This window comes from Mustela nivalis, assembly GCF_964662115.1.
Source record: "Mustela nivalis genome assembly, chromosome: 3".
In the NCBI taxonomy this organism is placed as follows: domain Eukaryota; kingdom Metazoa; phylum Chordata; class Mammalia; order Carnivora; family Mustelidae; genus Mustela; species Mustela nivalis.
The window spans coordinates 108,062,289-108,072,858 of record NC_139022.1 but is presented as its reverse complement, the minus strand read 5'-3'; the positions used below and the strand labels follow the sequence as shown (position 1 = coordinate 108,072,858).

At 53.2% G+C, this 10,570-nt stretch overlaps 2 protein-coding genes across 2 annotated transcripts in view; one reads left to right on the top strand and one right to left on the bottom strand.

Annotated features, from left to right (window-relative positions):
* Positions 1 to 1,335: 1,335 nt before the first annotated feature.
* CXCL14 (C-X-C motif chemokine ligand 14) lies at positions 1,336 to 9,554 on the bottom strand. The gene is made up of 4 exons (XM_082723288.1): positions 9,268 to 9,554; positions 8,994 to 9,099; positions 5,185 to 5,298; positions 1,336 to 2,533 (listed from the first exon to the last, which is right to left on the bottom strand). The coding sequence occupies exons 1-4, from the start codon at positions 9,329 to 9,331 to the stop codon at positions 2,518 to 2,520; spliced, it is 300 nt and encodes a 99-aa protein (XP_082579414.1). The 5' UTR covers positions 9,332 to 9,554; the 3' UTR covers positions 1,336 to 2,517.
* The window catches only part of SLC25A48 (solute carrier family 25 member 48), a 199,014-nt gene continuing 190,908 nt past the window's right edge, over positions 2,465 to 10,570 (top strand). Inside the window, exon 1 of the mRNA XM_082723286.1 lies at positions 2,465 to 2,554. The gene's annotated coding sequence lies outside the window, so the exon portion shown is untranslated. The remainder of the gene's footprint in view (positions 2,555 to 10,570) is intronic.

Genomic DNA, 10,570 nt, shown 5'->3' with positions numbered 1-10,570 from the left:
GCAGCATGGCGAACCCTGTACCCCATGACCCATCCTGTCATGCCTCCATGTTGCCAGACTGGAGATGGGGGGAGTCCTTCAGCCGACTTCCTTCCAGTGGCCCTCCCTCGTGAGCCCCCATGGTGTGCTGATCTGGGGCCAGGCTGGGTTCAGGGCTCCCAGAGAGAGAGGCCTGGTGTCTGCTGTCCCCTGCCCTGGTATATGCCCTCCTCCTGGGGCCCTCCTGCTCTGTTCTGTCTGTTGGTGTCTGGGCCTCCCTATCCAGTATTCCTTTTTTCTCCATAATAAAGGTAAATGGGGGACTGGGACCTGCATTCACGGTGGCCCTGGCCTGCTCTCTCCTGTTCCCCTCAGCAGAAAAACTGTCAGGCTCAGTTACTGGAGCAGTGTGATGAGTCACTTTGGGCAACTTTCTTAACCTCTCTGGTCCTCAGTTTCCTCAGGAATACATGTGTTATAGCTTGGCATTGCCAGGAGATGAGGCCATGATGGACAGTGTCTCCTGTAGCATTCTGCAGAGGACATGCTAGGGCAGGGTATTTGCGGTGTGTCCCTATAAGTGTGCACACAGGAAGTCATCCTAAAAGTGACGCACACATGGGTGTCTGGCTCCTGGTTCCTAGGGTAGCGCACAGAAAGTGGAGACAGGTGGAGGTTGCCCTTTAGGCAGTTTTGTGCAGTGTGGGGGACGTGGGGGAACAGAGAGGCCTATTTGAAGGCCTGGCTGAGTTGGATACAGTGGGATGTGGGGCTGTGGGTGGTTTGTGCACAGTACAGAGTGGCCTGCTGTTGTGAATATTAAGGGTGCAGACATTTACCAAGTGTTCAGCCCTGGTGCCCTGAGTGTTCTATGTGAACTGCCTCCTGCAGCCCCCAGAAGTGCCATGGGGCATGTGCTCATCGGCCCCACCTCACAGAAGCAAAAAGAGAGCCTCTATGTTTCCCTGGCCGTGGCTCCCAGACAGCCTGGCTCCAGAGCCCCACAGCCACATGGTGGGCACTTGCCACTTCTCCCTGATCCCCACTGGAATCATAGGGCCCTGGGCCACACAGATCTTGATTGATTCCCCATTTACTCTCTTCCCTAAATAGGGACCCTTTAGTTCCATATGTATGGACCTAGTTATTCTGACGAGCCTGCCCTGAGGCTTGAAGACCTAGCTTTCTGGCTTCAGGACCATAATGGCATTCCACAAAGGGGACAATATTTCAAGGAATTTGGGAAACATATTTTCCTTCCTTCCCAAAGCATCTGTCCCTGTTTATTCACAATGTGCTAAACATTTGATGGTCATCCTGACCTCACTGAATAGAAAAAACATCAGTAGTCTAGAATTTTGGTACATTTCAAATATATTTTATTACTTTTCTTTTTGTCTTAGAAAGAATATGAAACCTGCATGCAAAGCTAATGGTTTCTGACATGTGCATAGCATATGACACAGCAGTACAATGAGGCATATACTGAAGGGGCAGTGTGTGGAGGGGGCGTTTTGAAGAGTACATTTACAAAGGAAAGAGCGCGTGGTTGTCTCAGCTTTCAAAAGAGGTCTGCACTGTTTCACATTGAAGAATGACACAGGGAAATCAGATAGAATGCTTCTGTCCTGCCTGTTCTGTTGCAAGGAGGGAAAGAAACATGCTCTGAAGGTTCTCCATCACTGATAGAATGTGTGTCTGTAGTTGTACACTGTGCCTGTCTGGGTACACTTTTAAACTTTCTTGTTGGATTTTGCTAACAGTGTTGGGAACATCACGTGCTTCCAGAGCATTCAGTTCTGAAGCAGTGAACCTTTCTCAAGAAGAGAAGACCCAACCCCTTCCTTAAGGACCCTATGCTTTGCCATTTCAGAATCTTAGAGATGTTTCCCAGAGTATGCAAAAATAAACTGGGGGCCGGGGGAGGTGGATGAAGCACATTTCCCTGGCAACCAAACTGAAGTTCCTCAAAGAACAGAGGCAGAGACATTGGTTTCTGCTTGCCCGGTAACAGGGGCCACCGTGGAGTCCCTCTGAGGCTGTGACCAACCATGAGCCCAGGAGAGGCTGTGGCAGCTGTGTGGAGGCGCCAGGACCTCTGAGCGGAAGCTTCCTGCATTAGCAATGGAGCAGTGCTGCTATGAAATGTTTCCACCCAGCTCTGTGTTCCTCCCAGGCGCTTATAAAGCTCAGATGTAGTGATGTCTGGACAAATACAAAAAAGCATTTTTTTTTTTTTTAAACACGAAGGAAAGGCATGAGTTTCCCCCTTTTCAGTAAAAAGCAGTGTGTGATAAAGTCTGGAGCAGGAGAGAGAAGCGTCTCACATCTGGAAGCCTTCCGCACACAGCTATAAAATGTAAAAACTGACCCTTGGTAAAAAGTGCTTTGTAACAATATATAATTTGTGTCTTATGCCTGTGAGAAAGAAAAGTTTGTTTGTTGCTTTTTTTTTTTTTTTTTTTTTTTTTTTAATCTGCAGAGTCCTTCGCTCATCTCCCAGCCGGTGTGCCGTTTTTCCATGCGGGACTTTTCACCCTACTCTTCGTAGACCCTAAGAAGAGAAAACACCCGTGTAAGTGGCTCAGGATATGACAGAGGCGATCCAGGGGCTGCCTGATTCAGACATGATCCAGAGGTGGCTCAGCTGCTTCATCCTTGTCTTTAGGAGTTCCCCTTCCAGCAATGCTGGAGCTTGGGAGAAATGGGGGTGGAGTGGGGAACACCTCAGAGGAGGTCATTACATGGACCACAAAAGCTTACCCAAATCTGGCTTTGTGCATTCTGCAATCCTCAACGCCCTGTGGAGCAAACCCTCTCTATGTGTGAGGAAACTGAGGGACAGGGCACTTCAGATTTGCCCAGTGAGCACTGACTGTCAGTGGTGGGAACGAGGTCTGTCTCCAGCATGGGCAGGGATGTGACAGGGGAGGACAGGCGTCTCCTCCTTCAACTTAGGATTGCATCTTTCTTTGTATTTTGCCCAGAAATGCATGTCCTCCAGAAGAATGCTAGTTCTAGAAGCTGCTGCCTGAAGACTGAAGGGTGGCAGCAGGGCTGGGGCTGGGGCTGTCAGCAAGGCCTGTGGCTCAAGGTCATTTCCTCTAGTGGTTGTGGGGCCTCTATGCATTCCAAAGCTGACCTTCCTCTCTCACCTTCCAGACTGCCTCTCTTTAGGTACTTAAATCCCTTCTCTTCTGCCCCATGGCTATTCCAGGGCCATGCCTCCTACTCAGACAGCCCATCGATCCTCTGCCTCATTTTTGATTTCTGAGTAGGACCACCTAACTGGGCTCTGCCTGATGCGACTGCTTCCTGTGGTAGCCAGAAGCGGGGGGCTCTGAGATGTGGAGCTGCTGGTCTGGCTCCATAGGCCTGGGCTGCCCGGCTGGCTTCTCCTTCCTCTACCCCATGTTTAGCACTCTCTTGCTGTCTCTGCAAAGAAATCTTTGAGATAGTTCCTTTCTTTCCATTATACATTCATGGAGACATTTTCAACCTTTTACAGGGGGAGGGCAAGAGATTGCCCTCTTCCTCTCCCAGGACGCCTCAGCTTCCCCAGAAAGAGGATGAGCTCATTTTGTAATGAAGTGATGGGAGGCCTGGTAACGGAGATGCCCTCCTCACTGGAATTTGCAGAAATAAGAGCAGGACTGCATTGTCCCATGCCTGCCTCCTCTTCATCAGAGCTAGGGCCCAGGTGGAGGGCTGAGGGACAAAGTGTGCAGACCCCCTGAGTGTCTGCCAGCAGTCGGTAGAGATGTTCTCAACTCCCTCCATGGACTGGCCCCAAGGTTAGCCTTGTTCCACTTTGATGATGCAGGGTCTAGAGCATGACAGTGGACAAGGCAGGTCCTGCTTTTGCCACGTGAGCCACCTGCCCTGACCAGAAAGTGGGCTTGATTCCCATCAGATTTGTAGAAAATAATCTCTTGCTGTCATCAGTTTCTATTTCAAGCAGCTGCAGACAAGGCAGTTTTGGAGGCTGCACAGAAGGCTCAGGGACTGGGGTTGGGCCCAAGTGTCAGCCAGGGGAGAGCTGGTCATGGGCTGAGCTTAGAGTGGAAGGACTGGGTGAGACACTGGGAGGGGTGGCTCAGGCAGCCCCTCTAGGCAGGGTGAAGGTGACCCTGGGAGGCCTGGCTTCCTGCCCTGTGCTCCCAGGAAGTTACTCCTCACCTCCACTTAGCCTTAGTTTCCCCTTCTGCAGGATGAGGTGCTGGCAGCAGCTCCTGAGGAAGTCCTCCATGTGTGTGTGTGTGTGTGCGTGTGTGTGTGCATGTGTGTACATGCAAGTGCTTCTCTGAGCATGCAGAGAAGTTCACTATCTGTGAAGTACCTACACAGGTAGGTACAGGTATACACAGGCCCTGAGTGTGTGAGGAGTGGGTGTGCTCTAGGACAGGTTCTCTTGTATGTGGTATGGGGAAACCAGGAACTTGCCAGACATAGGACCTCAGGGAACTAGAGATGGAAAGTCATTTTCTGTTTATGGAGAAACAGAGTCCAGAGAGGACAGGGGTCTGTCTCATGGCTCCGGTCATCTGGCTATTCTTGCTCTCTGAGATTAAGAGTGGCTCTGATTCCCCTGGGGCTAATAATACATTATGTATTAATAAAAAAAAAATAGAAAAAAAAAGAGGCTCTGATTTTAAAGGGTCAAGCCCAAGGTCCTTCCCTGCACCGGCATGGGAGGGCATCTATCAGCTTTCTGGGCAGCAGGGGTCAGGCAGCACCTTGAGGGGAGGGAATGTTGCAGGCAAAGCAGTGTCCTCATCATCTCGTGGTGTTGTACCCAGTGTTACAGCTCATAAACCCAGTTACTTAAGTGGTCATGTTTTACCACATGAGAATCACAGACAGCCATGGGTGCTGGCTCATTCATTTGACAGAGGGAAACAGGACTGGAGACCTTAAGTTACTTCAGAAAGAAGAGGAATTAAGACTACAAATTAAAGCATTAGCAAGCTGCAAACTTTAGTTCACAAAAGGATACATTTTCGATGGCTTCCAGTTGTCCAAGAGAGCAGTCGCTGCCTTGGGAAGTGGTGAATTCCTTACCCCATGGGGACTCTGTAAGCGGGGCTTGTTGTGGCTACAGTGGTGGGTGTTCACCCACTGCATGAGGCTGGATGAGCTGGATGGGGCGTAGGATCGGGAGCTGGGGGGAAGGTGGGAAGGAAGGTGCAAGGAGGGGGGCCATACCTGCGCTTCTCGTTCCAGGCGTTGTACCACTTGATGAACCGCTTGGTGCTCTGCAGCTTGGGGTGCAGGCAGTGCTCCTGACCCCGGTACCTGGACACGCTCTTGGTGGTGATACTGAAATGGAGCAGCATGGGGTAGAGGATTGAGGAGTCTGAATGACAGCCCCTCACTGTGGCCTGTGGGTGGCCCTGGTCTATGCCAGTCAGGACACTGAGAGACTGTGGCCCCCTCCCTCCTTTCATGGGAGTGTGCCCATGTGCTCCCTGCCTGGCTGGCTCTCTGGAAGTTTCTGGGTGTCCCCATAGGCTCTCACTTTTCCCCTGGAGCCCTCAGAGTCTGGGATAGTCCCCCTACCCTGCCCCTATCCCCATGAGGTTGTTGTTTACAGGGCTTATGTCTCCTTGGAGAACAAAGCTCAGGGGACTGTTCCTGCTTCTCTGAACCTGGGGTGGAGAGGTGGAGAGAGCTAATGCCAGCAAGGTGCACATGGTAAGACCTCTTTCCTTAGACATGAGGAGCTTGCGATGGGATATAGACATGCTCTGTACATGTGGTCTCTGGCCCTTCAAACCCTGTTCTACTTGATCTTCTGAAGAATATCCCAGGCATTGCCAATCTTGAAGTTAAGTCTTGCTGGCCTTGAAGCCCATTTTGATTCCTAAGCATGAAGTCCCTGTTGTCTCAGTCTTCGGCAGGAAAATAAGACCTCCCTTCAGGCTTCTGTCACCCAGTGTTCCAACCCAGTGGAGGTCCTAGCCCTGTGGCAGAGAAGCAGGTGGCAGCACGCAGAGTATGAATCCCAGGTCTGTCTGTGGACCTTGGGTAAACTCTCTGAATGGGTTTGCCCATCTGTAAAGTGGGTCTAATATTAAGACATTCCTCTTAGGGCTATTGGGTGATGAGATGATACAATCTATGGAGAATGCCTAGCGCCTGGTAGGTGCACAGTGAAGAGTTACTGTCATTAGTATTTGTCATGGAAGATGGTATGGCCAGGGAGAACGAGAAGCTTTAGTGTGTGAGCTCCAGCCTGGAGGGGGAGGCAGGACACATGCCCAGAACCTCTCTGCCTGTCTGAGCCAAGGCAGTGCTAGTGCTGCAGGATTTAGGAGGAAGCTTTAGGTTGGGGAGGAAGGATGGTATTCCAGAATGAGGACCACATAGGGGACTTGAAAAAGTGGAAGGTGAGAGGGGCCATTTCCTGAGAGGTCATAGTAGGAGCAAGGGATGATTGTGGACTGCATGTTGGGGAATGAGCTGTGGGGTTGCAGAGGGGCGGTTGGAGGCTGGAATGGGAGGAGCAAGAAGGGAAGGAGAGAGGTCAGTGAGGATCCCACAGATTCCCCAAGGGGAAGTGTCAGGGCACAGGGCCAAGTTCTAGGTGGGAGCAGGGCCACCATGAACCAAATATCCCAGTTGACAGGGAGAAAGGAAATGACTCTTGCCACCAGTATGGGAGCAGAATATTTCTGGGCAACCTGTCCTCTTCCCTTCCCTGCACTCTTAATTTCCAAGCCACCCCCCCCCCCCCACCTCAGCTTCCTAAAGCAGGAGTGGGTCTTCTGCTAATGCCTGTGGACTGGGCTCTGCCTTCCCTGGCCCTCCCCGAGACCAGTTGCTCCCCTGGTCCTGTCTTTCCTTCTAGGTTTCAAGCACAGGGCCAGACATCAGGGTGGAGTGTGCTTGGTCTCCTTCCTGTGCTACCTGGCTGCTCTGTGGGAACTGAGCTCGCTGCTGTCTGCCTACAGCACTGCCTTTGCACTCAGAATGAAAGGATATGGTGAAGCCTGATGAAAATCCCTTCCTCAGGTCACTGTACAGGCTGAGTATCCCCAGTCCTGAAGGGAGGGGCAGCAGGGGAGGACACTCGACCCTCCCACCACAGTCCTCAACTGCCTGTCACAATGCTGGGACTGTGAAAATTGGTTGTGGGGTGAAGACATGAGGATTTCTGTTTGCAGCAGTTACTTAGAGATTCTGGGTCCTGTGTCCCCTCTCCTCAGCAGTTCCGGGTGCCGAGGGATTTGGCAAGAGTTCAGTGGACGTATGACACAAATTGTCCTTTAAAAAATCTGGAGTCTCCTGGTGTAAGATCTCCCACTGATTGTCCTCTCCACCTCACCCCCAGCCTCATCAGAGATTTTTGGGTGACTCAGGGTGAGCTGGAAAACTTGCTTTTGTTCAGCTTTTGTGATTGAAAACCTGCTTTGGCCATAAGTGTTGGCCCCTCATTTGATCTAGAGACTCTCAGGAGCTTGAGATGGGAAAGAACGTTTAGCCTTCAGGAAGGAGAGACCTGGGTGTGGGTGAAGGTTTAGGAGGAGACACTGACTGTGTTTGGACCTCCAGAGCCCCCTGCAAGTTTTCACAAGGCTGCATAAAGCCTTCTTGCACCTGCCCACTGCCATCAGTGTACTCTCTATTCTGAAAAGTTTTGCCAGGAAAAAGAGTAAGCCTCTTTATCAAGGGTTCTATCCTTTTGAGATGGCTCTGCACCCCCACACCCTGCTTCTCGTTCTCTGAAAGGTCTTGACACCTTGCCTTGGGGGTCCGGTGGTTTTCAGCACTTAGAGGAGTGCAGACCTAATTTTCAGTTTCCCTGTCATCTTCAGCCCCCTACCTGGGCACCATGGGGAGGAGGGAGGGCTTGTAGCCCTTCTTTCAGGTCATGGGAACCCTGGACCTCACCAAAGAGGATTTTCCGGCAGTTTTTCTGGACTTGGGTTTGCAAGGCAAGGGGCAGGGACAGGAGGTTAATTTAGGTGTCTGGGCGGGAAGGCAGTGTGGTTCAGCTCAAGCCTAATGGCTTTGCAAATTCTCCTGACTTGAGCCTGGCTGGACAGCCCCCAGGTGGCCGTAGCGGGTGGGGGTTGCCTTTGCATGCCCTGTGTGGATGCCTTTGGGCAAGCAGGTCCAGCAGACGGAAGGCACTTGCCCAGACTGAGAATAAAGTGTGTCCTGTTGCTGGGGGAGGGGAAGAAGGGCCAATGGTCCGTGGCAGATATTTGGTAGCTGCTTTGCCAAGGGCTCCCTTCCTGGCCAAGTGCATATTGGTGGGGAAACAGTGGTGCTGGACTCAAGTGGTTAATTGGGAAGGCAGAGGAGCAAGGAAACTCAGTGTTCTCTCACTCTGCCCCAGTTTTTAAAATATTCCTCGCATCCCCACCAAGCAGGGCTCCAGCCACATGGCACATTAACCCCAGCAGAACACTTTGCACAGCCCCGCTCAGGCTCAGGGACCCACGGGAGTCCAGCAGGTGGTGGAAGATCAAGGATCAGTCTCAAAATGAAATCGCTAGAAGCCAAAAACTGGCCGTCTGCGGTCCCCTGATCGGAAAAAGGCTCTGAAAGGAGGGTCTGAGGACTTAAAGCATTTGTTTTTATTTTCTCTTCAGTAACAGAAAGGCAGCATGCCTCCCAGTTTGGGTGCAAGTTCAATAGTTCTGGGTGTGTTTTGAATGCTTTGAATCTGGATTTTAAAAAGTTGGCACAAGGGGAGCCATTTGACCCTTGATCACCCCAGAAAGATGGGCAGTGCATGCACCTAGGCTGCCCATTTGAATCTTAGCAAAGGTGAACCCAGAGGGCTGTTTCCGGGAGCACGGGACACTGACCCTCTTTCCAAACTCCCTTTCACACTGTCGTGCCAGCGTCCCAAGGACTCGCTGGGCAGTTACAAAAGCTGGTCCAAGGCCTTGCTAGAGGCACAGAGGAATGTTTGTTAGCCCGCCCGATCCAGCCCCATGCTGTGCCCCAGCACCGGGTTAAGAGCAGCGCGGACACGCTCACGGTGAGGAGCCAGAACTCACATAACCATCTTCTCCTCGCAGTGCGGGTACTTTGGCTTCATTTCCAGCTTCTTCACATCGCTGTAGCGAATCTTGGGCCCCTTTCGCGAGCACTTGCATTTGGACCCTGCAAGAGAGAGCGCGGGGTGCCGTTCAGCTGCGTGCGGGGTCTACTGCCCCGGACCTCCCCCCGGTGCCCACCCAGAACCTCCACGGTCCCAGGAAGCCCGGCAGTCCGCATCCGGGTGCCCCAGGACGGGACGGGACGGCTACGAAGGACCTCCCGGGCACTCACCGTCCACGCGTGCGGCGCACAGCGCCAGGAGCAGCAGAAGCAGCGCGGCCGACAGGAGCCTCATGCTGGCCGGAGGGGCGCGGCGCGGGAGCAGGGACTGGGGAGGGCGCCCGGCCGGCTCGGCTCTCTCTGCCCGGAGCGCGCCTCCCGGCTCCGCTCGCTCCCGCTGCGCCCGTCGGTGGGTGCCTCGGCTACCGCGCGGCGCTTCTGCGGCCGGCTCCGCGCTTTCTCCGCAGCCTCCCTCCTCCCGCCCCGGCCTCTTTTAAATCCGCTCCTGCCCTCGCCGCAGCGAGCTCATTAATATGCAGAACCACTCGCTGACTCACTGAGATTTCTCAACGAGGTGGGGGGAGGAGACCTTCCCCGCCCCGGGACCGTGATCACAGCGGCGCTCACTCGCAGCCACGCGCGCACAGGCACACTCACGCCCGCTACCCTCTCACTTCTGCGTACACTTGCACACCCGGGCTCCAACCCTCGCATACGGCCAGCGCCCCGACTGTCCCAGACACTTGAAGGGCTGCTTAAGGGAATGGCTTTTCTGCTTCCCGTGGTTCCCCCTGGCCAGACCGGCCTGCTGTTCTGAGCCACTGAGAGACCCAGGCCCGCGGCCCAGATCTTCTGAGAACTGAAAGGGTTTTGGAGCAGGTGCCAGGTGTGGGTGCCAGCAGGCCTGACTCCTAGCGTGTGAGTCGTCCTTGTTGGGCCAGCCGCCTTGGTGGCCAGAGCACAAGGCCAGGTCTGGAGGGAGGGTGCCATAGGTCGGACAGCAGCAAAGCCATTGCCTGTGGCTGCTGGGGCTGCCTCCAAGGATGGGTGTGAGGGCGATTTGGTCACTCTGAGAGGAAGGCTTCTCAAGTGGTGTGTGTCTGTGGGAGCTGCCTGTGCGGTGGGGAGAAGCAGCCGGGGGTTCTTCATTGCCATACCATTCTCTAAAGCCTCTGCCCAGGAGGGACACATGGCAGTGGTAACCACCTGGACCAAGTCCATGTTCCCCACCTATGCCAGGTTCTGTGGTGGAGTGGCATGGGCCAAGGCATGGCAAAAGAAGTACCTGCTCCATTCCCTACCATTGCAAGCCACTCAGCTGCTCTAAGCCTTCAGTTTGCCTCCTGTGCCTGTCACGGGGCAACTGCGAGAGCTGTGTGTAAGATCAGACATAGAAAGTGTTCAGCACGGTGCCTGACCCGTACTTGGTCCCTAGGAAATGGTACTCCCTGGTATCCTTGTAGGATGTATTTTAGTATGTATTCTTTGATTCTTGCAAGTCCTTTTCTAAGTTGATATTTTAATTCTTTATTTG